General features: G+C 66.4%; 4 protein-coding genes across 5 annotated transcripts; 1 reads left to right on the top strand and 3 right to left on the bottom strand.

Moving 5' to 3' along the window:
• Positions 1–807: 807 nt before the first annotated feature.
• On the bottom strand, positions 808–3,941 carry CD6 (CD6 molecule). The gene is made up of 11 exons (XM_037401783.1): positions 3,875–3,941; positions 3,428–3,736; positions 3,024–3,323; positions 2,838–2,906; positions 2,582–2,722; positions 2,292–2,420; positions 2,094–2,192; positions 1,930–2,010; positions 1,623–1,817; positions 1,181–1,345; positions 808–1,057 (listed from the first exon to the last, which is right to left on the bottom strand). Exons 1-11 carry the CDS (start codon positions 3,930–3,932, stop codon positions 960–962), a joined length of 1,644 nt encoding a protein of 547 aa, XP_037257680.1. The 5' UTR covers positions 3,933–3,941; the 3' UTR covers positions 808–959.
• A 5,149-nt stretch (positions 3,942–9,090) lies between these two features.
• Positions 9,091–15,508, bottom strand: TMEM132A (transmembrane protein 132A). The gene is made up of 11 exons (XM_037402574.1): positions 15,300–15,508; positions 14,174–14,385; positions 13,811–14,101; positions 13,339–13,721; positions 13,102–13,251; positions 12,507–12,699; positions 12,290–12,433; positions 11,997–12,199; positions 11,460–11,736; positions 10,873–11,064; positions 9,091–10,788 (listed from the first exon to the last, which is right to left on the bottom strand). The coding sequence occupies exons 1-11, from the start codon at positions 15,364–15,366 to the stop codon at positions 9,664–9,666; spliced, it is 3,237 nt and encodes a 1,078-aa protein (XP_037258471.1). The 5' UTR covers positions 15,367–15,508; the 3' UTR covers positions 9,091–9,663.
• A 983-nt stretch (positions 15,509–16,491) lies between these two features.
• On the bottom strand, positions 16,492–19,497 carry TMEM109 (transmembrane protein 109). Of its 2 annotated transcripts, none has more exons than XM_037402576.1 (4): positions 19,367–19,497; positions 17,827–18,065; positions 17,589–17,691; positions 16,492–17,460 (listed from the first exon to the last, which is right to left on the bottom strand). In XM_037402576.1, the coding sequence occupies exons 2-4, from the start codon at positions 18,034–18,036 to the stop codon at positions 17,090–17,092; spliced, it is 684 nt and encodes a 227-aa protein (XP_037258473.1). In that variant the 5' UTR covers positions 18,037–18,065; positions 19,367–19,497; the 3' UTR covers positions 16,492–17,089. The 2 variants fall into 2 exon arrangements, with proteins under 2 accessions (XP_037258473.1, XP_037258474.1); XM_037402577.1 differs by lacking the exon at positions 19,367–19,497 and adding an exon at positions 18,792–18,839.
• A 154-nt stretch (positions 19,498–19,651) lies between these two features.
• PRPF19 (pre-mRNA processing factor 19) lies at positions 19,652–24,902 on the top strand. The gene is made up of 16 exons (XM_037402575.1): positions 19,652–19,799; positions 19,975–20,124; positions 20,580–20,656; positions 20,760–20,901; positions 21,072–21,145; positions 21,264–21,326; positions 21,436–21,477; positions 21,576–21,650; positions 21,947–22,022; positions 22,252–22,361; positions 22,566–22,721; positions 22,799–22,868; positions 23,033–23,118; positions 23,641–23,811; positions 24,031–24,136; positions 24,409–24,902. Exons 1-16 carry the CDS (start codon positions 19,781–19,783, stop codon positions 24,504–24,506), a joined length of 1,515 nt encoding a protein of 504 aa, XP_037258472.1. The 5' UTR covers positions 19,652–19,780; the 3' UTR covers positions 24,507–24,902.
• Positions 24,903–24,982: the final 80 nt, after the last annotated feature.

Below are 24,982 nucleotides of genomic sequence, written 5' to 3'. Positions count from 1 at the left end.
TCCCAGCCCCAGGGGTGATGGCTGGATGCTGTGCCCGGCTGGGTGCAGCACCCAAGCCCACCAGTGTCTCTGTTCTCAAGCTGTGCCTGGCACAGGGTGATGCCGCTTCGCTCAGGTGGACCATGGGATGCTGGAGGGGGGTATCCTCCCCTCAGGGGCTGTATCCCACCACCTGAGCTCTGGGTGAGGGGGACAAATCCACCCTGGGCTGGAAGCTGGCTATGTCCCACTTCCTGGCTTGGTATCTGCCCCACAGCCCTGGGCTGGGGTGAGAAGGGACCAGGACCACACAGCACTGCCACACAGCACCAGCCAGTGTACTTGGGATGGGATCCCAGTGCCTTCCCCATGAGCATCCCTCGAGCCCCCACACCGGGGATTACTGGCACAGTGGCCAGTGTGTCCCTGGGATGGGGAGGACCGTGGCCCGGTGGGGTGTGGGGAAACTTGGGGGTGTGTGTGTATCCATCGCTGTGTTGCCATGCAGTGGCAGGGATGGCTGTGGGGCAGCACCCCACGTCCCCTGCAGGGCCAGCCCTAGGGGCTGAGCACCACCCCCAGTGCCACAGGACACTGCCGTGGGCTGGGGACAGAAGATCTGGCTGCCGGGACCTGTGGCTGGTGCAGACGATGCTGCTCACCATGGCTGTGACCAGCCTGTCAGGGGACTGCAGGAAGGGACACCTCTGGGTCACTTATCCCTTGCTGGGCAGCTGGGAGAGCCCTTGGGAGCTCCCCTACTGTGGGGCTGGTGACCAGCAACCTGTATGGCTGAGGGACACGGTGGCCCACTGGGAAAAGCTTTTAATTGCAGCATACAGCCCGGCACATCTCACCTGCACCGAGCATCCACTGGGACCGGTGCTGGCACAGAGGAGACGGCGGCGGCATGGCAAGTCCATGGCCGCATGGCCAAGTGTCCCCTGCCATGACCCTCTGTCTGTGGCGCTCAGGCAGCCTCAGTAGGCAGAGCCCTGGATGTCATCGTAGTCACTGCCCTCAGAGCAGCTGGGGTCCTGCATGTGTCCCCCTAAGGGCAAAAATGGAGCTGGCCAGTCTGCAAAGGAGAACACCCATCAGGCAGGCGGGCAGGGTGCAGGAGGAGGGTGCTGCAGGGGCAGGGGAGCCCTGCAGCCCCCAGTGCCACCCCACTCCTGCCCTGTCAGTGTGGGGTCCTCACTGGGGTCTGAGGACAGGTCTCCCGGTGGTTCCGTGTCCTGCACATTCTCATACCACTCCCCCGAGGAGGTACTGGAGCTGTCGGTGGGCTCAGGGTCTGCTGGAGACACAGGTACCCAGGGTGGGGAGAGCACTGGGGTGGGTGCACAGGCTGTTGCTTGGTGAGCTGGGGGAAACAGGGTCTCTTACTGGCATCCTCCACCCCTGCTCCCATCCCTTGGGGTCCCTCAGTACCATTCCATCCCTAGGACTGTCCCCTTCCCTGTTCCCCATCCCTGGGGTCTCTCCATCCCTGTTCCCCATCCCTGGGGTCTCTCCATCCCTGTTCCTCATCCCTGGGGTCTCTCCATCCCTTGCTCCTGTCCTTGGGGTCTCTCCATCCCTGCCACTGTCTCCATCCCTGCTCCGATTGCTGGGACTACGGAGCCCACGGCAGTGCCCACCTGTGCTGGGGTAGTTGCTGTAGTCATGGGTGGTGGGTGTTGCGTGCTGGCAGGTGCTGTCGGCAGCGGGTGGGGGGCAGGCCCAGGCATGCTGGGGGGGCACACTGTCATTGCAGTAGGGCTCGGTGGATGAGGAGGAGGAGGTGGAGGAGCTGCTCCCCCTGCCACAGGATGGGGGGCCCAGCCTGGCCGGCACTGCGGGGCACAGGGCTCCCGTTAGCCCCGGGCTGCAGGACAGCCACTCGCCCACCCATGGGACAGACAGCCAGTGCTGCAGGACAGAGGGACAGGCACCTCCATGCCATACCCTCCGCAGGGAACGGCTCCATCCCGTTCTGGCTGGGCATCATCGGGAGCAGCTGCTCGCTGGGCTGCTGGCGCAGTGAGTCTGCGGGGAGGGCAGGGAAGGGGCATCAGCGGGGGCACCCAGGGCAGGGCGGCAGGTGTCCCAGGGCTGGGTGGGATGCTCACTGTAGAAAGTGGAAAGGGCCACGGGCGGGTTGCTGCTGAAGTCATAGTGTTCGTAGTCAGAGTCAGAGTCGGAGTCCTTGGCAGTGGGAGGGGCTGGGTCTGGTGCGTCTGGGGGTGAGATGGGGATGGGGCAGACATCTACAGCCATGATCTCCTGCCCTACAGCCCCCAGGGGGGCAGTTCATCTGCCAGACCTACCTGGTCCTTTGGGAAGGCTGGGAGGCATGTCCCTGTAGTCATTGGAGGTCCCCGAGGGCGCACTGGGGTTCTGGGTGCTGTGGGTCACCAGGACCGGACCGGCTAGCCCGTGGGAGGACATGGTGTGGGCTGCGTGGACAAGGGGGGTGACCCATTCAGCTGCTCCATGGCACAGCCAGCCCTGCTCCCACAGCTGGGCTGAGCTCTGGGTGTGGGGTGGCCCTAGCTGGGCTGGCAGTGTCACCCCCTCCCTGGCCAGGACCCACCATACCCCCACAGGGGTGCCTTACCGCTCCTCTTCCTCACCCTCAGCAGGGTGGCAGTGAAGGCCAGCACGGTGAGCAGCAGCAGTGCTGCCAGAACCAGGCAGAGGATGAAGAGGGGCATGTGCAGAGGGGACTGTGTCCCCACAGCCAGGGAGCCTTCCTCAGCTGAGACAGAGAACAGACACAGCTCATGACACCTGAGGCATCCTTCCTCCAGGTAAGGAGGGCAAACTGGGTACTCCCTGCAGCCCCCCCAGACCCAGGTCTGCAGGACACTCACCGTGCAGGAGCGTGACGTTGGTTGGTGTCACCGTGGCCATTGGGGTTGGTGGCTGCAAGCCCTGGGAGCCTGGCAGGAAGGGACAGAAGAAGCTGGCTTGCAGCTCATCCACAGGGGACCCCCGTGGCCACAAGCAAGCAGGCAGCCCCCCACAACCACAGGGCCAGGTAAGGGGGGATCTCATACCATTACAGACCACGCCAGCCGCTTGGGACTGGTGGCATGGAGCCGATTTGTTGTAGGTCCACTGGCAGTGGGCCAGCGAGGGCTGCTGGCTCTCGCACTGGTAGAGCATCCTGCCGGGCAGCGTGTGGCCAAAGGCGAGCTGCCGGAGGGGCTCCCCGCAGCCCAGTGTGTGGCACAGCACGCTGGCCTCCAGCTCGTACCACGTGCTGTCACACACTGTGCTCCATGTACCACGGAAAAAGACCTCAACCCGGCCGGCGCAGCCGTCCCGGCCCCCGGAGAGCCGCCACTCCTGGTGCTCTGTGGGCAGAGAGCAGAGCTGGGGGTGCGCTGCCTGCACCCTGCCTGCACCAGAGCCCAGACCCTGCCCGATGGCTGCTGGACCCAGCACACACCAAACCCACCTGAACACACCACACCAGCATCTTCCTTGTGGCTGCAGTCATGCTCCAGCTCAGCCGGGCAGTCCCAGAGATGCTCCTCGTGTCCCTTGCAGCGCACCTCGTCCCGCAGGATGGGTCCAGTGCCCCGGCCGAAGGCAGCACCGTCATGGGTGCGCACAGCCCAGCCGCAGCGCAGTTGCCGGCACACAACGTCAGCGTCGGCCAAGTCCCAGGCGTCGTCGCACACCGTGCCCCAGGCACCTGCCTGCTCCATCTCTACCCGGCCCTCGCACCGGCTCTGGCCGCCGGCTAGCCGCAGCATGCCAAGAGCTGGCGAGGCACAGGGGACAGGGGTAGCGGTGTCCCTGGCACTGTCCCCCATGCCACTGTTGGCTCCATGGCATGCCATCACCCCCGGGTTCCCCACTCCTCACCGAAACATGGGTGCAAGGAGCCCTCTGTGCTCACCTGGTGCCACTGAGGTGTTTCCAGCCGCCCTGCCTGCTGGGGTGCTGCGAGGTTCCATCGGCTCCGTGGGGTCTGCAAGGAGGAAGGGGCAGAGGGTATGAGGGGCTGAGCCTGCTGGGACCCTCCTCCGGGGCTGACCGGCCCCCCTGAGCAGGGAAAGAGGTGGCATGGTGGGGCTGATGGCTGTAGGACAGACAGATGTGCCACCAGATGGACACACACCCAGAGCCCTGCTGAGAGCTGGCAGACACCAAGGCGAAAGCAGGAGTGAGGCCAATGGGTATCGGGGGGCCACCCCCCCCACACCCCCCCTTTTTTTTTTGGCTCAGCCCTGACTCTCCTGGCAAAGCATGGGGACGCAGCGAGGAGCAGACGGTTTGACTGTGCCGGCGTGCCGGAGCGCCTTGCCGCTCCTGTGCCAGCCTCTGGGCACTCTGTGGCTCACAGATGGCAAACCAGAGGGACATGGCTCTCCTGCCACCCCCGCTCATAGCCATGGGGAGGGCAGGGGACAGATGAAGAGGGTGCAGGAATGTGCGTCCCAGTTGCCTGAAGAGTGATGCTGCTCCGGAGAAGGATTTCCAAAATGGCTCCCCAGGCTGCCACAAAATGGGCGGCACTGTGGGGAGCCCCCTTGAGCCCTGGCCGCATCTCTCTTGCACCCCTAAAAATCAGTCCCTGTGTCCTTACGTCAGCCCTTCTTGGGTGGGCAACATGCCCCGGGGCCAAGTCCTGGCGTGGGGTCTGCTCGCAGGCTGGGGGAGGCAGAAGGTGGCCGTAGCATGGCGGTACTGGGGCACACTCACCGGGGGGAATGCTGAAGTGTGGGGTGCCATTACGTGCCTGGGCTGCCGACACCGCTGCCTTCCAGCTCGCTGCCCCTGCCGACAGAGAGGGTCTGCCCGCTGCCCGTACCTGCCTGCCTGCACCCCCAGCCCGGACCCCTGCGAGTCTGTGCCTCCGGTGAGCGGATGCTGCCGCCGCCGCGGTCTCGTTTTAGGCTTTTCCCTCTCCCCAGCCACCCTGAGGGCACGGCACCATTTTGGGTGCAGGGCTCCATCCCATCCTCCCTGTCTCCTCTTTCCCATCCCTTTGCCTCAACACACAGCTGTAACCGAGCCCCCGCCGTTATCACCGGAAAAATCCACTGTTGGGCTCCTCCGGGAGGAAGGATTTGCCCCCCGGGGTGAGATGAGCTGCGCTCGCCATCACTGCCACCAAAACCCCACTGGTGGGGCGCGTCGAGTGGGCGTCCCGGTGGGCTCCATGGGAAACCATTGCCCTAACTGCTGGGCTCTGGCTTGGTGTTAAAAATGTTAAAGGAAAAGGTAAGGGATGAGTGTGGGAGCAGGGGTGCAGCAAGGAAGAGCCGCCCCGCAGTCCTGCTGGGCACCGTGCCTTGAGCCCAAGGCAGGCACCGGCAAAGGTGCAGGAAGGAGCCGTCAGCGGAAATGAAGGCAATGGCGACCGTCCCTCAGTTGAGTAGAGGCACCGAGGCAGCCATTTCAGGTGTGAAAACACTCTAGACCCTGCCGGGCCGGGGCGAGCAGGTAGTATCGTCCCCAGAAGCCATCCCAGGGCGATGATGCTGGTGACACCAGCAGACAGGGTGAGTTCTGGCTCCTGCTTGCCAAAACCAGGAGAGCATTACCCGGTTCCCACAGGGCCGGGGTGGGAGCTGATGGGAAGGGTGGCCCCGAGAGCCCTTTTAGGGTCCGCAGAGTCACCGCCCCCCAAGCAGGGACACCCTTCTCTCGCTCCCACTGGGCACATCAAGGAGCGTCAAGCACCTCAGGAAGGCAAAGAGCTCAACTTTGCAGAGCTGCCCGCGGAGCATCCTCGCTCGGTGCTGAACCACCGCTGGTAACACCCCTCTGCACCCACCAACACCCCCTGCCCCGGGGAGGCAGCAGGGACCCGGCTCGGACATCAGCAGAGCCATCACCCTGGGGTCCCGGCACACTAAGAGGAACAGGGAAGGACAGGGTGGGGATATTGGCGTACCGTGTCCGGGCGCTGCGGCGGAGAGAGTCACCAAGAGCAGGCAGAGCCCCTCCATCCTGCTCAGTGGCTGTGGGGCAGCCCCATGGCACTTGGGGAGCCAGGGGGCGGGTGGTCCTGTCCTCTCTCAGTGGCCTGGGGACATGGTTCGGCTGTGGCCCCGTCTGCTGCCTGCTGCTCATGTGCCTTCTGTTCCCAGTTTGTGGTCGAGGGCTGCAGGAAGCCAGCTCAGCACTGTGGGGCGGAGGAGCGTGATGGGGTGGCTCCATCCTGCACACTTGTGGGGAGGAAGCGGGGGGTCCGGTGGAGGTGGGTTCTGCTCAGGGACCACACCACGTGCCTGCGGCATCCCTCGGGGTGATGGGAGCCATGGGGACCCGGTGGTCCCACCTGGGTCACACTCAGCACCTGGGGGACATGGGTCTTGCAGGAGCCATGATTTTCTGCTCCTGGCATGCCACTGTGTCACCGGTTTGGTACAGCATCTCTGGTGGCGTGGTGGGGCTCAGGCTCCCCCAAGCTCCGGGTCCTCCATGGGTGATGGAGCAGAGCGTGGGGCGCCCTCCTTTTCCTCCATTTTCTGGGGCTGAGGTGGGCAGGAGGGTGCTTGCGACACCACAGGCAGGTGTGACATGGCCGGTGCTTTTTGGTGCTGTCTGCTGGAGGGTCCTTCACACCCTGCTCCACCCCGTGGCACAAGGGAGCTGCAGAGGACGACTCATGGTGACTCCAAGATCTGCCACCCGGCTCTTCCCTTGCCCAGCTGCTGGTTATCACAGAGCTCATCAGGGCCCCCCAGTCCCGGAGAGCTCATCCCTCTGTCAGGTGGGGATGCCTGATGGCTGGGGACTGTTGGGATGCAGGGGGCCATGGGGTTGCCAGGAGCCATGGGGATGCTGGGGGCCGTGGGAATGCCAGGAGCTGTGGCCATGGGCTGGGGAGCTCTGCCTTTGGGGTCTTCCCCTGTGCCAGGGAGCCTGGAGGGGCTTGTTTGTGCAGGAGGGGGTGCAAGGACATGGAAGAGCTGAAGGATGCTTTATGGTGGCCCTGGGAGGCTCTGGTGGGAGCTGGTGGGTGCACAACATCCCCCAGCACACTTGGAGCTCTGACACCCCTATAGCAGGGGGAGACCCCAGCCTCAGCGAGGGGCTTTGGTGCGAGGACCCAGCAGAGCTGTGCTGGGCGGGTGAGCAAAGCCTCCTGAGTAAGGGGGGGTGCGTGCAGAAAGCTTTGTCAAGAAGCCACGGAGGCTGACAGGGATTTTTGCTTCTGAGCTGTCATACATGTCTGTTCAGCAGGAACAGGGAACAGGGAGCCAGGGAGGGACAGGAACGTGGGGCACCCACACGGTAAGAGGGACAGCCCGGAGAGGGGTTGAGGTGGTGGTGGAGAGCCAAGGCTGAGAGCCGTGGTGGTCCGGAGGGATGAGGCTGGCAGCTCCATGGACTTGATGTGTGGGGGCTGGGGTGGGAGCCAGGGTGTCCCATGAGATGCTGAGCTGCCTGCTGTGGGTGGGGGCTGGTGCCTGACCTGCCTCTGCCCCGCAGTTCCCAGATGCCTGGCTGCTCCTGGCCAACGTGGTAGTCTTGGTGGCCTTGGTGCTCCTGAAGGACCACTTCATCAACCCCTTCCTAGCCAGGCAGAGGCTGCTGCGCTCAGCGCTCTAGCGGATGGCCCTGGGCATGTTCTTCGGCCTCACCTCCATCCTCATGGCAGGTAGGACCCAAGCTGGGGTGGGAGGCTGCCACCAGCAAGAGCTCGGCGGGCACTCAGCACCCTGCCCGCATCCCGCAGGTGTCCTGGAGCGGGAGAGGCTGCAGTATGTGCAGCGCTACCAGGCAGTGCCACAGCCCACTGGCAAGGACCGCTACCCGGCTGCCACACTGCCCGTCTGGTGGCAGGTCCTCTGGTACCTGCTCATCAGCATCAGCGAGCTCCTTGCCAGCATCCCTGGTGAGCGGTGCCTGCTCCTCCCTGGTCCCAGGGCAGCCACCGCAGCCCCTCGCTGCGGCAGTTGGAGTTGGTGGAGGAACCCCAAAGGGTTTGTGTTTTTCCCGTGCTCTCTCCACTTTCCTGCATGCCCGGAGTTTGCCTGCACTGGGGGCCCTGAGTGCATGAAAGGAGCTGTCATGGCTTTCTTCTTGTCTCCAGGCTGGGCTCACCGCTGGCGTTGGGGCTGCTTGACCCTCCTCTTGCTGCCAGCCTGCGAGATGTGCTGCCCAGGGGACTACAGTGAGTGCTGGCATGGGGACAGGAGTGTCACCTCCTGCTTGGGGTGCCTTTGTGGCCAGTGGGGATTGGGTGGGGGACATGGGGGTGTCCTGAGGGCTAGCCCCAGCTCTGACCACCCTAACGCTGACAGGGAGCATCCCCAGCTGCCACATGGATAACTACTTCTTGCCGGCAGGGATCCAGTCGGTCACCTGCCTGCTTTTTGCCTGGATCACCAGGCGCTGCCACCCCCCCTTCCCTGGGAACAGGGATGCTGGTCCCAGCGCCAGCAGGGCAGGGGGGCCAGGACCCCAGGCAGCCAGAGCGGTCACCCCATCTTGGTGGCCCCATGGGTTTGGGGGAGCTGGGGGAATGGCTCAAGCCCCAGTGTGGGGCAGAGGGAAGGGGAAGGTTGGTGGGTGCCAGCTCAGCATGGGCAGCCTGCCACAAGCAGGGTGGCAGAGGGGGGGTGTCCCCTGCTATCACCCAGGGCATTTTGGGGCGGTCCCCAGACCACTGGGACAGACTGGGGGGCTGAAGGTGTGGAAATCCTTGTGGTTTTCCATGGAGGAGAGACACTGCTGGAGCTTGGGGTTGCCAGGCAGAGATGGGCTGGTCCTGGGTGCTCGGGCTGGGCAGGCAGAGGAGGAGGAAGGCAGCAGCCCCTTCCCCATGGCAGGACAGGGACGAAGGAGGTCCCTTGCCCCTAGGTCACCCCACCTGGGCCAGTGCAGAACTGGCCCCCGAGCCCTTCCCATGACCATCTCCCACATTTATTCCCACGTGGAGCCAATGCCAAGGGCACGAGCCCATTCCCAGGAGCCCAGCGGGCTGAGCCGTGCCTGGCAGAGCTGCTTCTTGCCAGCAGCACCATGGTGGTGCCCCAGCACCGCACCATCCTCCCCATCCCTGCTGCCCCTGCCCTGGGACAGTGGCAGGATGTGACCTGCCAGTACCCGGCAGCGGGGGCAGACAGCACGGCACAGGGGCTGCCTGTCTTTTTTAAATATTTTATTTTTGTAACAATGTCAGAATTAAAAATCTTCCATAAATAACAGCCCCTCACAGCAGCCCCTTCCCAGGGCGTTACAGGTAGAAAATGCCAGTCGTACAAAACGGATGCGTGGCCAGGGTGAAGGAGGGGGGAAGGCGCGTACCCCCCTCCTCCTCATGGCACAGGTGGGGTGGGGGGCATGGGACCCTCCCCGGGATCAGACCACAGGACTCATCATTATCATCATCATCATCATCACTATGAACACAATGTCGCAATGAGACCCAAAGCAGTAAGGGCACCCCGGCTTCCTCCCCGAGGCCACTGAGGTGAGGGGTGCTGCTGTGCACCCCAAGGAAGGGGGAGACCCCCCCGGCGGGCACCTGGGGCTGGTCCCTTGGGTGACCAGGGCTTGGGGTTCAGGCCACCAGAAGGGATGGGCAGTGGTCCCCAGGAGCAGCACAGCCCGCTGCCAGGCAGGGAAAAGGGGGGATGTGTGTGTGTCCCCCAGGGCGGCATGGGGAGGAGGTCGGTCCCTTACTGGTTTGCCCGGGCTGGGGGGCCAGGGGCTGCCCCCCCGGGGTCAGGAGCTGCCCCGGATCCTCTCCATGTAGCTCCTGAGCTCCTCGGGGTCCCGCAGCCCCATGTCCTCACACACCCAGCGGATGTCGTCCTCGCTGGCCACCAGGATGGACTGGACATTGGGGGCGGGCAGGGGGGGCTCCTCGGGGACCCGGGCAGGCGCAAAGGTGACAAATTCCACCCGCTTCCTCCGGCCGCCCCCCAGCGTGCCCCCTTCCTTGCGGGGCAGGGGAGCCCCGGGTGTCGGTGTGCCAGGGGGGGGACCCCCTGCTTCAGAGCCGGGTGCAGGGCCCGGGGGCACCCCGCAGCAGCAGCGCCCGGCCTCAGTGCCCGCCTCGGGGGCCGGGGGCTCAGGCTGCCGGCGATCCAGCTGCCGGCTCAGCTCCTCCTGGTCGGTGCCCAGCCAGACCCAGTTGTGGGGCTGGGGGGCTGAGGGGGCCGTGCCGGCATCCGGCAGCTCCTTCTGCTGGTACCGCAGGACAAAGAAGATGCAGTTGACGAGGAAGATGAAGATGGCCAGGCAGAAGACAGCCAGCAGGACGTACATGCCAATCTCCAGGTCCGTCACCCGCTCGGGAGCCTTCACCATCTCATCCTCCTCCTCTTCCTCCCTGCCCGCGCGGTCGTGGCCGTAGCCTTCCTCCTCCTCCTCTGAGGAAGACCCCAGGCCCTGGAGCTTGGTGGAGGCAGGTCCCACCCCTGCGGGGTCCCTCTGCCGCGGCTCGCTGGCTGCTGTCACTGCCTCCCCCGACATGGCCCCCTCGGCCCGCGGGAAGGGCGAGCTGGGCCGGGGGTGGCCACCGCGGGGCCAGGGGCTACCGGGGGTAGGTGCACGCCGGCTGGCTCCCACCTCGAGCCAGGCGGTGCCGGTGGCCAGTGCGGCTGCCCGGTGCCGGCCCCGGCGGCAGGCGTCGGGGGGATGCAGGCTGAGCTGCAGCAGAGACCCCCGCCCCGGCCCCTCAGCCACCACCCACGGGCGGGTGGCGGGGACACTGGGCGAGCCCCCCACGGTGGCCACGGCAGGGTCCAGCGAGGTCACGGTCAAGGCCATGTCCTGCCAGCCGTACAGCTCCAGAGGGGCCAGCGTGCGGTCAGAGAAGGACAGCCAGACGGACAGCGTCGCCTCCTGCCAGGGATGCCGGGTGGGATGGCACCGGGGTGGGGGGACAGGGCACCCTGGCACCCAGGATCAGCCCCCCACCCCTCTCACCTGCTTCGGGGCACGCAGGGTGACCGTCCCCTGGACGGTGGTGGTGACCACACTGGGGTGGCCTGGCTCTGCCCGCAGCATCAGGGACAGCCCCGACACCACCTGGGCGCGCAGCTCTGTCACCGTCACCTTCTCCTCCGACACCACCAGCATCTGCTCCCCCAGGATGGAGTCCGAGAGCGGGGAGCGGACCTGGGGGCATGGGGGGTACCTGCTGAGCACCCAGGCTTACCGCCGCTGTGCCCCCATCTTCTGCCACCCCCGCCCTGGTCCCCCAGCCCCTGCGTCCCTCAGCTCCCCCTGGGACCCCCTCCAGCCTCCCATTTCCCTCCCTCCATCCCCAGAACCCCCTCCAGCCCCCCGTTTCCCTCCCTCCTCCCCCAGGAACCCCTCCACCACCCCATCTTCCTCCCTCCAGCCCCAGCACCCCCTCTAGCCTTCCGTCTCCCTCTTTCAACTGCCAGGACCCCTTCCACCACCCCATCTCCCTCCCTCCACTGCCAGCCCCCCCCTGCAGGCCCCCACCTCCCTCTGTCCACCCCCAGGACCCCCTCCAGCCCCCACAAAAGACAAGCCCCCAAGCCTACCTCCACAGAAGTGACCCCAGGCTCTCGGCCGACCACCACGGTGCCCCCCTCCAGTGAAGCCACGCGGGGGTCCTGCACCCGGGTCTGGCTGGCCACCAGGTGGGTGACATCCAGGAGCCAGTCAGGACCAGGCAGGTAAGTGAGGTGACGGCCACCATCGAGTGGGTGGGCCACAAAGTGCGCCAGGACCTTCACCGCCGTCCGCTGGTACTGGGGCCGGCAGCCCCGTGCCCGCCGCTCAGCCTCCTCCCCGGGCTCCTCTGCCTCTGCCGCGGCACTGCAGGTAGTGGGGACACCGGGACATCGGGATGTGCCACGAGTGTGTGGGGGCTCAGCGGGGCTGGAGTGCCCACCCCAAGCACCATGGAGTTCAGTGGGACAAGGGTGCATCTCACGGGTGCCATGGGGCTCAGTGGGGCAAGAGCACATGTCACAAGTGCCACAGGGCTCAGCGGGGTGGGGATGTACCCTCTAACACCCATGGGGCTCAGCACAGCAGGGGGTGGTGGCAGGGTCCCCCCCGGGTGCTGGGCTCACCTCTCGGGGCCACCAGGCAGGCGCCAGCCCCGCACTTGCTCCAGCGCGGTGTCGCCCAGCTGGACACGCAGGGGCAGCAGCGGTGCCCAGACGGTGAAGCGCAGCGAGGCATGCAAGCGCCGGGACCAGAAGTCCACCCGTGCCCCCCGTGCCCCCCGGCTCTCCTTGCCCCCCACGAACACCGTGTCACAGGCATCTGAGACCTGGTAGGGGGACACGCAGAGGGGCAGGGGGAGCGGGCAGTGCCTGGGCAGCGGAGGGGATGCCGGGGGGGCACTGGGAGCCCCACTCACCTGCAGCACCTGCTTGTCGGCCGACTCGCAGCCCGGGGGCTCGGTGAGCTCAGTCACGCCGCCGCCTGCCTCCACCGCCACCAGCTTCACCGGCACGGCACGGGGGACCCCCGTCAGTGGGGCTGTGTTCAGGATCTCCAGCTCCTGTGGGGCAGAGTGGGGCTGAGCACGTGGCCTCATGGGGTCAGGGGTGGGGGCCAGGGTAGGGGGCACCCACCTGTACCAGGGGGACGAGGGCACGGACATCCCGCTCCGACACCTGGATCTCCCACACTAGTTTGTCCTTCTGGGCCTCGGGGTCCTGGCCGGGGTACTCCACCTGCCAGGTGAGGGGCCGCGCCGGTGCCAGCCCCCCCGTCCCATTCTCCACCGCCAGGTCCAGGTACAGGAATGTGGAGGAGTCGGCCACCCTGTGCCACCACATGGGGGTCAGGGCTGCCCTGTGTCCTCCAGCTCCCCCACTGGGCCATACTGGGATGGAAGCGGTGCAATGCATACAGGTGCCCCTGCTGCGACTGGGCCATACTGGGATGGGAGAGGTGCAATGCACAGGTCCCCCTGCTCCAGCTGGGCCACACTGGCATGGAAGCGGTGCAATGCACAGGTGCCCCTGCTGCGACTGGGCCATACTGGGATGGGAGAGGTGCAATGCACAGGTCTCCCTGCTCCAGCTGGGCCACACTGGGATGGGGACTGCCATGCTGGTCCCCCTTGCTTGGACTGGGCACTACTGGGCTGCACTGAGTCCCCATGCAGAAGCCCCCTCCCATACTGGGGGTCCCTAGGAGCCAGGGTGCCATACCGCTCCCTACCTCCAGCTGCCGCGAGCATCCCCGCTCCGCCGGCATGTCACCACGGCCGTCGAGTGCTTGGGGCCCCGGCTGCGCTCCAGCTGGGCGGTCCAGGCAGCGGGGGCCCCAGGGCGGGCCGCCACCACCTGCAGCCCCTTCTTCGCCTTGATCCTACCAGCAGATCCCCATCACACGCCATCCCTCTCCTGGCACGTGCCACCCTCCGTGGGGGCCCCCTGCCCAACCCGGGGGTCTCACCGGAGCGTCAGCTGGTCAGCGGTGAAGTTGTGCCGCAGGGCGAGGGTGGCAGTGAAGCGCTGCCCTGGGCGCAGCGTGGCGTCAGGCACCCGCAGCAGCACCTTGTCGTCCAGCCGTACCTCCTGCCGCCGCGCCGGCTCGGCCGCCCGCAGCTCCAGCATGCCCAGGTACCGCGGTGCCTCCCCACCACGGCTCCGCTCCCGGCCCCCGCCGTGTCCGCACTCCCCCGGCCCCACCACGCTGTAGTGCAGCTCGGCCGGCTCGGGGGGCTCGGGGCGCCCGGGGGGCTCAGCTGCCCGGCGGCGGCTGCGTGAGGTGGGGGATGCCGGGGAGAACCAGCGTGGGGGGATCTCCAGCTCCACCACACAGACGCCCAGGGGTGTCTGGAGAGGGCAGCAGAACCCTGGATCAGGTTGGGGGCCGAGCAGTGGGGACCCCCAGGGGGGTTCCAGCCTCGGTGGGTGGCACTGACCTGCAGGCGGCATGTCCCACGGGCCACCCGGCCACGGTGGTGTGCATGGAGGGTGACGCAGGGCAGGTCCCGCTCCCCCGGGTGGTCCCGCTCCCCAAGGTGGTCTCGCACCCAAGGGTGGTCCCGCTCCCCAGGGTGGTCCCGCTCCCCAGGCAGCCAGTCGGGACCTTGCAGGTGGAAGAGGACACGGGCAACAGGCTCAGCCGGGGACACGGCGCTCTCGAGGGGGACGGCACGGATGGCCCAGGCTGCCGAGCCATCCTTTCCCAGGGGGGTCTCGGCGGGCACCTCCTGCAAAGAGACGAGGCTGGTGGCGGGGGGCCATGCTGCCCCGGGGTGTGGGGGCGGCGGGGGCCGTGTTACCTGCCGGGTGCTGAAGGGCGGGTAGGTGGCCTGGACGAGGGGCTGCGCAGGGCCGTGCCGCAGCAGCAGGTAGCTCTCGGTGCGGGCGCGCAGCGAGGCGTTGGCGGGCAGGTCCCGGTCCGCCCGCTGCAGCCGGTAGTACTCGGGCACGCCGAGCACCTCCAGGGCTGCCGGCAGGTACACGGGCTCGGGGGGTTCCCCGTCACCCCTCGCTGCCAGGACAGGAGCTGTGTCACCGGCCTCGGGGGCCACGTGGTGTGCCACCCCTGGGGTGCCAAGCGGGGGTCTCCATGCCCACCCCCGTGGGTGGCTGGGGGAGACACGGCATCCCCAGGCACCCCAGCCCCCCGACAGGGTCACCCCAGCACCCCAGGGCTGAGCGGTGGGGGGCAGTGGGGATCCCCCCGGCCTGGCTGCACCCCGGTGCCCATCAGGCTGCCCAGCTGTGCCGGCGGCGTGGGCACCCGCTTCCCCGGTGGGTGCCAGGTCCCACTGGGTGGGATCCAGGATCAGGGCAGCCAGACCACAGGGATCCCCGTGCGCACGGAACAGATCCCGCCGGGATATCCCGGCAGGGCTTACCCACTGGTCAGGGACAGATCCCACCCGATCTACAGCTCCCCGCGGGCATGGGAAGGAGCAGCTCCCCGGGCAGATCGCAGGGACCCAGTGAGCAGGGGGAGGACTGAGGCAGATCACGCGTTCCCGTGGGTCGGGGATCCCCTCGGACTGTAAGGATCCCGCGTGGATGGGGAGGAGATCCCCTCACAATCCCCCCGAGATCACAGCGGATCCCACGGTGCTTGGGGGATCCCCTCCTGATCTCGGGGGATCCCATGCGGTGGAGGGCGAGCGGCTCTTCTCCGGCTCGGAGAAGGTCCTGAGTGCGCGGGGGAGTGGATCCCCTCGGGATGGCGGGGGTGGAGGGGGAGCCGGGGGAGCGGATCCCCTCGGGATCGCGGGGACGGAGGGAGCAGCTCGCGGCGATCCCGAACGCAGGAATGGGGGGCAGGTCGCCTCGGACGGGGGACGCGTGCGGGCGTGGAGCCCGGCTCGTGTCTGCCGGCGGTGCCGGTGCCGGTGCCGGTGCCGGTGCCGGTGCCGGTGCCGGTGCGGCCGCACTCACCTGGGGCGCAGAGCAGGGCGGCGGCCAGCAGCGCCAGCCGGGGCCCCGGGGCCGGTGCGGGGGCCATGGCCGCGTCCGTGCGAGCGGCGGCCGCCGCTCCCGTCCCTCCGCCTCCGCGCCCAGACAATGGGGCCGGGGCGGGACCGGCACCGGCGCCGCCTCGTCCCGCCGGGTCCTAAACCCCGGCCCTGCCCGCCCCGCGCGGCGCCGGGCCCCGTTCCCGCCCCGCTCCCACAGCCGCCCCGGCCCCGGGCTGTGCCGCGCCGAGCGCCGCGCCCTGCCCTCCCGCTCCCCACTCCATCCCATCCCCATCCCCATCCCATCCCCATCCCCATCCCTATCCTCTTTCTCATCCTCATTACCGTCCCCATCCCCATCCTCATCTCCACCCCACTCTCCATTCCCATCCCCATCTCCATCTCAATCCCCATCCCTGTCCCCATTCCCATCCCCATCTCCATCTCAATCCCCATCCACATCTCCATTCCCACCCTGCTCCCCATCCCCATCCCTGCTCCCTGGCTCACTCCCCGTCCTGTCCTACCCCCAATCCCCATCTCCATCCCACTCCCTATCCCACTCACCATCCTCATCCCCATCCCCATTCCCATCTCAGTCCCCATCCCCATCTCCATTCTGCTCCCCATCCCTATTCTCATCCCACTCCCCATCCTCACCCCGCTCTCCATTCCTGCTCCCCATCCCCATCCTCACTCCTATCCCACCCCCATCCCCATGCCCAGGCACAGCGCCGGACAGAACAGCCCACAGGGAGAGACACCCCAGCAGGGACTCTCAGCCCGGTTCACGCTCATCCTTCCCTGTCCCGTCCACATCACGGCAACTGGGGGGCACTGGGGACATGGGAGGGACTGCAGGGCAGACGTAGCCGGGGGCACGGCACGAGCGGGAGGCACGGCAGCCAGCACAGGGCAGCGGGGACGGCTGGGGGGCGATGGGGACAGATGGGGACGGATCCTGGCACGGATAAACCCCCTGTCCTACTCCGTGCTCAGCGCCGGCCTCAGCAAACAGAGAGAGATGGACATGTGTGGCACCACCCCTGCGCCCCAGAAATGAGCCCCCCACACCTGTCCACCCCGAGTGGGGTATGGGGGGCCAGGCAGCTCCCATGGGGAGCTCCCCCTGCTCCCGGTGCCCCTTCCCTGCGGGGAGAGCAGCTGAGCCAGGCTAGGATATAACCGTGTTTATTCAGAACCATATATCAAAACAGTTTAAAAAGCAGCTTAAAACCCAAGGACTGACAGCGCAGGGCCTGGCCGCCGGCCCCAAGGGAGCCCGGAGCAGGGAGCAGGTTCCCATCTGTGTGTCAAGCCGCTGCCGGAGCCGGCTGGCCGGGCACAACAGCCACTGGGCCAGGCGAGTGGGGACTGGGGTGCTCTCCTCCCTCCATAGTGGGCCTGGATTTGGGGCTGGGGGGGACACAGGGGGCTGCCGGGGCCACAGGAGGACCCCCTCGCCAGGGGAAGGCACTCTTGGCTTGTGTGAAGGCACCGTGGTGTGTGCGCGGGGAGCACGTCCCCAGTATTGGGGTGCTGCACTGGGCGGGGGCGGGGTCCTGTGCCTGCAGTGGGACTGGGGGCTCCCAAGCTGGGGGGCTAATGGGAGCAGGGCCCCCAAGGAGAACTGGTGCAGCGGTGGGGGGCAGAGGAAGGGGCGCGGGGGTTCAGCAGGGAGGACGCATGCTTGGGGGCACAGAGCCAAGCCAACAGGCACGCTGGGGACAGCGCAGCAGGACAGGCTGTCCCCCAGGGCAGGGTTGGGGGAGCTCACTCCTCCCGGTTACGGGGACCCCCCCACTTCTGCCGCCGCCGCAACTCTTCCACCTTCCACTCCAGGCTGCGCACGGCAGCATCCAGCTGGGGGCTGGGGCTGGGGGGTCCCTCCAGGCACCCCAGAAGGGCATAGAGCACCCAGAGAGCCAGCAGCATCCCCGCCTGCACCGTGGGGCTCTCCGGGGAGGCCGCGACGTGGAGGAAGGCACCCAGGAAGCAGCAGAGCTTCACCCAGCGCAGCACGGGCCGCAGCAGCCGCAGCAGCCGTGACAGCACCCAGGAAGCCACCAGGGCAGTCAGCCCCCACAGCAGCACCCGCTGCACCTCGCTGGGGCCCAGCGCTGCCGCACGCACCAGCCTGTCCCCTGCGGGGGTAGCAGGTGTCACGGCAGCACAGCCACGACGGTGGCATCGGGGCTGGGTGCCAAACCCACCCCGGGGTTGGATTCCCCCCCCACAAGCCCGGTTGCCGCTCCCCGGCCCCCCAACTCACCGCCGAGGCCGGAGGCGGCCAGCAGATCCCCCAGGATGGTGCCCAGCGTGGTCAGGGCCACCGAGATCCCCGAGGACACGACCCAGGCGGCGGCGGCAAGGCTCTGCCGGGAGAGACAGGGCTGAGGGAAGCGGTGTCGGCAGGGAAAAGGGTTGGCGGCAGGGGGATGGGACGCAGCCCCCCCGTGTCCCCACCGCCCAGGGCTGGGGGGCAGCGGGGGAGGTTGCCGAGACCTCACCTCGGCCAGCAGCTGCAGGGGCTGGGGGCCCAGCCAGCCCTCCAGGCCCCCCCAGGCAGCTCGGCCCAGCCGCGACAGCAGGTCATCGGCGGCGGGGGGGGCCCGAAAACCAGCCTGCCCGTCCTCCAGCCGGTCCCCCGTCCCCCCGCCGAGGAACGGGGCCCACAGCAGCGCGGCCAGCAGGGCCCGGCGCCCCGCGGCGCCCCCCATCTTGGCTCCTGCCTCTAACCCCGGGGTCTCTGTGGGGAGGGGGACAGCTGGTGGGAGCTGTGAGGGACCCCCGAGTCTCCACCGCTGGCCCCCCACCGTGCCGCAGCAGCGCTGGCAGCGTCACTATGGGCTGGAGGCAGCAGGGTGCCCCCGATGGGTTTTGGGGACCCCCAAGCGGGCAGAAAGGCCCCCCCAGCTGCCCCGGCCACCCTGCCGAGCTGGCCGGCCGCCCCGCTATCTTTAGGACAGGCGTCAGTGGGACATGGCGCCTACCCTGCCCAAGGGCACGGGCCTGCCCGGGGGGGTCCGGCACCCCCCCGCCCCAGTGGCAGCAGTGGGGTGCTGGGGGGGGTGCAGACATTGCTGCCTCCCCACACCCCCTGCCCCCCCCGCCCGCCACGTGCCCGGGCCCACAGCCAGCCTGCCCCACTGCCCCGGCCTGGGTGCCCCCCCAGCACCCTGGCTCGTGGGACCCCCACCCCTCACACCCGTGGGGGGGCAGCGACCCCCCCGATGGGCCCCCTCCCGCCTCGGCCCCCGGAATGCCCCCACTGCTGGGATCCCCCAGGCCCCCCAGGATCGCCCCGATCCTCCCGGCTCCCCTACCCCCAGGGGTGCCCCCAGTCCCCCGTGGTCCCTCACCCCGTCTATACCTCCTGCCCCCAGGACCCCCACCGCCCCGATCCCCCAGCCCCAGGATCGCCTCAATCCCCCCAGGATTCCCCCCGGCTCCACCACCCCCGGAATCCGCTCACCCCCAGGATCGTCCCAATCTTCCTGGGATCCCCCCAGTCCCCCGGGGATCCCCCCAGCCCGTCTATTCCCCGTCCCCCCAGTATCCCCCCACCGCCAGGATCCCCCGATCCCCCGGGATCCCCCAGCCCGTCTATTCCCCGTCCCCCCGGTATCCCCCACCGCCAGGATCCCCTGATCCCCCCGGGATCCCCCCAGCCCATCTATTCCCCGTCCCCGGGGATCTCCCTAATACCCTCCGGGATCCCCCCCAATAGCCCCCAGGATCCCCCGGTAGTCCTGGTCCCCCACCCCCGGGATCTCCCCCGCCGGGACCCCCCCAGTCCCCTCGGGATCCCCCACGCCCTCTATCCCCCCTCCCCCGGGGATCCCCCCTCCCCCCGGGCTCCCCCCATCCCCAGGGAAGCCCCCCGGCTCCCCCACCCCCAGGACCCCCCAGGACCCCCCACCCACGGAATCCCTCCCCCCCGCCTGGCCCTCCGGCTCCCCCGGCCCCGACACCCCCCCACACACACCCCGCGGTCCCCCCCCCCCCGCCCCATCCGCTACCCGGGCCCCCCGGAGGGGCAGCGCTCACCGCCACCGCGCGGGGGCGCTGGGGAGCCGGGCGGGCCGGAGCGCGCGAACAGAGCTGCCGCCCGCCCGCCGCCGCGGGGCACGCCGGGAGCTGTAGTCCCGAGCCTCCGCGCCCCAGTGCATGCCGGGACACGGTCGCTATGGTAACAGCCACCCCCCTCCGGCGGCGGGGGGGTGGCTCCGCGGCGGCGCGCGGGGCATGCCGGGAGGCGCCGTTCCCCCGCGGGGAGGTGGGAGCGCGCCGGCGCGCGGCAGGCCGGGAGCGCTTCCGTTTCCGGTGGCGGCGGCGCCCGCGTGAGCTGTTGGATACGTCGCGGCGGCCGAGCGCGCCGCCCGGAACCGGAACAAGAACCGGAGGCGCGACCGGCACCGGAGTGGGCCGCAGTCGGAGAGCGCCGGGCGCCCGGCCTCCGCCATGGCCCTCATCTGCTCCAGTGAGTGCGGGGGCAGCGGGGAAGGCCCCGAGGGGCGGGGGGGACGGTTACCGGGCCGGGGGGGGTTCCTGCACCGGGGGTTCCCCGGCGCCCGGCGGGCAGGCGGCAGCCGGCAGGACCCGCCAGGCCCCGGCGGTGCTGTAACCCCCGCTCCCTCCCGCCTTCCCCTCCGCAGTTTCCAACGAGGTGCCCGAGCACCCGTGCGTCTCCCCCGTCTCCAACCATGTCTACGAGCGGCGGCTGATCGAGAAGTACATCGCGGAGAACGGCACCGACCCCGTCAACAACCAGCCGCTTTCCGAGGAACAGCTCATCGACATCAAAGGTGGGGCGAGCGGTGCCGGGGGGACATTGTGCCGGTTCTCCTGGGCGAAGCACCGGGGGCTTTGCTGTGTCGGGAGATGCACGAGCTCTGGGTGCCGGTGGGTTTATTAATGTGGGTGACGGTGCAAGGTTAGGGCCAGAAGCAAAGGGTTGGGAGAGAAGTGGTGATGCGGGGCCAAGGACCTTGGGCAGCCACCGAACCTGGCCACTATGTCCAGTCTGGGGTGAGTTGTATGTCCCCAGTGGGGTGTTGGCACCCTGAGGAAGGATTTCCCGAGGGATCGGTCAGTGGTGCTCTCCCTGATAGCTGGGGGAGGCAAACCATCAGCATGCTGCAGCGGAAAAGCTGAGCTGCAGGGATCAGGTGGCCGCAGGGTGGAGAGATATGGGTGCAGCTGTCTGAAGGGACCAAATGTTGAGGACATGGTTGATGTGTTCATGTTGTCTTGTTGACAGTTGCCCACCCCATCCGGCCCAAGCCTCCTTCTGCCACCAGCATCCCAGCCATCCTGAAAGCCCTCCAGGATGAGTGGGTAAGTGCTGGATCATGTCTGGAACGGAGCTGAGCACCTGCAGCTGCCCGCACCAGGGCTAATGCGTTTCCCTGCCTTGCCTGACTCTGCCTTATCCTGCTAGGATGCTGTCATGCTGCACAGCTTCACCCTCCGCCAGCAGCTGCAGACGACGCGCCAGGAACTGTCCCACGCGCTCTACCAGCACGATGCCGCTTGCCGTGTCATTGCTCGGCTCACCAAGGAGGTCACAGCCGCCAGAGAAGGTGACATGGGGTGATGTGGGGGCTGTGGGCCTCAGGGAGGAGGAGCTGTGGAGGGGAGAGCAGCATGTGGCCCGGTAGCACATGGTCGTGGTAGCATTCACTGCGCTGGACACAGTCTCCTTTCCCTTTCAAGCGCCTGTTAAACTCACAGCCTTTTTCTGCCTCTGCAGCTTTGGCGACTCTGAAACCACAGGCCGGCCTCATCGTGCCCCAGGCAGTGCCATCCGCCCAGCCGAATGTGGCGGTGAGTCCCTGCTGCCTATCTTGGCACTTTTCCCTTTGGTTCCCTGCTGCCAGTCTCAGTTTGTTTTCCCTGTGTTCCTCCTCTGGATGTCACCAGCTCCCTCCTCTGTCCTGTGCAGGGAGCTGGGGAGTCCATGGATCTGGGAGAGCTTGCGGGCATGACCCCCGAGATCATCCAGAAGGTAAGGGGTCTTCCACTTGCACTGCTACGGCCTTCAGCAGCAGCTCTTCTCCAGCCTCCCACCGCGGGAGCCCCGGTCAGTCTGTGACCACCCTTCTCTTGTTTTGCAGCTTCAAGACAAGGCTACGGTGCTGACCACGGAGCGTAAGAAGGTAAGCAGCCCCGTTCTGCTCTGAAGATGCCACAGCAGCCAGAACATGCTGTGCCCCAAGAGACCAATGTTTATCTCCACACCGCTTTCCTTTTGCAGAGAGGAAAGACAGTTCCAGAGGAGCTGGTGAAGCCGGAGGAACTCAGCAAGTACCGGCAGGTCGCCTCGCATGTGGTGAGTGCCATGATGGGGGGGAGCAGGGGGGCTCAAAAACGCCCACGTAGCTGGGCACCTGGGCCTCTGCTGTGCCGCTTTGCAGCATCAATACAGCAGCAGACAGATCTGCTGCTGGGCAGTGTGGGGAGAGGGTTGGGACTCTCCGTGCTGCAGCCAGCAAGGACCTGTGCTGTGTTAGATGTGGCACAGGCTCCTGCTGTCAGAGTAAAACACTCCGGGCTCCCTCAAGGGCTTCTCAGTTCCCTTTGGGAACATTTTCTTGTGGCATTAATCCGGCATCCTATCTCCTGCAGGGGCTGCATAGTGCCAGCATCCCAGGGATCCTTGCCTTGGACCTCTGTCCTTCCGATACCAACAAGATCCTCACCGGTAAGGAGCCGCCTCTGCTGTGGGACTGTGGTGTCCACTAAAAGCCTGTGGCTGCCTGGAACCAGGTCCCTTTCTCTGCTTTGTGGGGGATAGAGCTGGGGTGAGGGGCATGAGGGATTCTCTTGCCTCATGGCAAAGCTTCTCAGGAGGGTGGTCCCCAGGAAAGATGGGCTTGGACTTGGCTGGCTGTAGACTCCCGTTTCTCATCACTCCCTGCTTTGTTTTCCAGGTGGGGCTGATAAAAATGTCATCGTCTTTGACAAGAGCTCGGAGCAGATTTTGGCAACACTCAAGGGGCACTCCAAGAAGGTTACCAGTGTTGTCTTCCACCCGTCTCAGGTGTGCTCAGACCCACATTCAGCCTCTTCCCTTGCAGCCAGGCTGCCCTGTCGGGCTTTCCAGGCCCTTTTCTGGTGCTTGGTTCTGCGGGTGTCTCCACCTCCTGCAGACTGGTGACGGGCTGGTTCTTGCCTGGAGGGAGCTCTCTTCAACGGAGAGGTGAAGGTCTTTTGATGTTAACTTTCCTGCCTCGTCCCTGTCTAGGACTTGGTGTTCTCAGCTTCTCCTGATGCTACTATCCGGATCTGGTCTGTGCCCAACGCCTCGTGTGTGCAGGTTGTCCGTGCCCATGAGGGCTCTGTGACGGGGCTGAGCCTCCACGCGACAGGCGACTACCTCCTCAGCTCTTCTGATGACCAGGTGAGACCCAGACCTGGGCCACAGACCCCGACCCTGCTTCTCAACTCTGTACTCAACGCGCTGTTCCTGTCTTCCAGTACTGGGCTTTCTCTGATATCCAGACAGGACGTGTCCTCACCAAGGTGACAGATGAGAGCTCTGGCTGTGGTAAGGCTTATAGCTTGACTATTCCCACCCCTGGGGGCTGTTGCAAGCCTGTGGGAAGGAATTTTCCCCTGGGCTCCTGGATTTCACAAGAACTCATCGGGGGGGGACCCTGGTAACAAAGAAAGTCTCCCCAACTCTCCGAATCTCTCCCTGTGTCTCTGCAGCTCTCACTTGTGCCCAGTTCCACCCGGACGGGCTCATTTTTGGAACAGGGACGATGGACTCTCAGATCAAGATCTGGGATCTGAAGGTAGGGCTGGCCCTGAGTGTGTGGAGGGGGACAGGGAGTGTGTCTGCTGGAGTGGGACTTTGGGGAACCTCTTCTGAGGTTTTCTCCAAAAATACAAAGCTTCAGCTCAAGAGTGTCCACTTCTGGCATCGTAGCTGGTGGTGGGGGCTGTCTTGTGATGAGAAGGTGTTTGCTGTGTCCCCAGGAGAATCCGTGAGGAACAGGAGGGTTTGCAGGCAGCTCTGCTGCAGGTTGAGTCTGTGCTGGATGCAGGGGCCTCGCTCAGTCCCGCAGCTGTGAAATTTGTCAGTGCCAGCCACGCGTTGGCGACGCGCTGGAGTTCCAGTGCAGGAGTGGCCCTGGCTGTTGGCAGGTCCGCAGAGCATGTGGAAGCGGCGCAGACGCCGTTCACCCACCTGCATTTTAACTCTGAAGCAGGCTGATACCAGCTGCCTGCCTGGCCAGCTGTGGTTGCCAGGATCTGCTCTCCTGGCTGTGAGGGTGCTGCTGTTCCCTGCCTGTCTCTAACTGCCGTATCCCCAGGAACGCACCAATGTGGCCAACTTTCCGGGGCACTCGGGCCCCATCACCAGCATCGCCTTCTCTGAGAACGGCTACTACCTGGCCACGGCAGCGGACGACTCCTCTGTCAAGCTCTGGGACTTGCGTAAGCTCAAGAACTTCAAGACGTTGCAGCTGGACAATAACTTTGAGGTGTGTGACCATCCCCTTTTCCCCTGCAATGGGCCTGGCCGGCCAGGCTGGCAGCTCCCCTTGGTGCCCACCATCCCAGACCTGCTTCTGACTATGCTCCTCTGCTCTGGGGGAGCCTGACACAGAGGTGCTGCCCCCCGCCAGCACCCCAAGGGGCCATTTGCAGCTTCCTGGGCCGGATCTGAAGACCTGAAGTGCCGTTTCACTTCTCTTCCACAGGTGAAGTCTCTCATCTTTGACCAGAGCGGCACCTACCTGGCCCTGGGCGGGACGGATGTCCAGATTTACATCTGCAAGCAGTGGACAGAAATCCTCCACTTCACAGGTGAGGAGTTGCGGCTGCAAGAGGGCTGAGGCAGGTGGGGAGGTGGTTCCTGGGTCCGCAGCACGAGCTGTGGGGTGCAAAGCACTACCCACCCTATCAGCGCCCCTGCTTGCAGCAAGACCCTCCCACAGCTGCCCAGCCCCCGGCTCTTGGCCTCCTCAGCATGGGCAGGTGTGGGGATGGCCGGGCTCTGCCCGTGCCACCCGCAGCAGAGAGGAGGCAGGGGCCAGCTCCGCTCGGTGCCGTAACCACGGGCTCTCTTCCCTCCCCAGAGCACAGTGGCCTCACCACAGGAGTGGCTTTCGGCCACCACGCCAAGTTCATTGCCTCGACGGGCATGGACCGGAGCCTGAAGTTCTATAGCCTGTAGCCCCAGACGTGGGGCCAGGGTCTTGCTGCCGTGCTGGGAGTTGGGGTGGGAGGGCGGGAGGGTGTATCGGGGCTGGGGGGAGGCAGGCCAGTTCATTACTTCTCCAGGCTCCCCTGCTGTAGCTGTTGGCAGAGGGGAAGTTAGATGTCGCCTTCCCCGTGCTTCATGGATTTGTTGTTTTAGTTTTCTTTTTTTCCAGTTTTGTGTGTGTCTTTTCCTGACTTTAGATTCTGTGGTTGTAACTGATGCAACAAAAAGGTCCAGCCCTGGTGCTGGTGGATGTTTGTGGCCGGGATTGTGGTGGGGATGTGTGGAGGGAGGGAGGGCGGGAGGACTGTGCAGGTTTTGTAAGCAGTTATCTAGTTTCATTACGGAAATAAAGAACTATTCACCGTAGCCGTGTGTGCCAGCCCCTCCTGTCCCAGGGGTAAGGAAGGCTCCTGTGAAGGGCTGGGGTATAGCAGAGAGGAGAGCAG

This window comes from Falco rusticolus, chromosome 10, assembly GCF_015220075.1.
Source record: "Falco rusticolus isolate bFalRus1 chromosome 10, bFalRus1.pri, whole genome shotgun sequence".
NCBI lineage: Eukaryota > Metazoa > Chordata > Aves > Falconiformes > Falconidae > Falco > Falco rusticolus.
The sequence above is the reverse complement of the archived record's forward strand: the minus strand, read 5'-3'. Positions and strand labels throughout refer to the sequence as shown.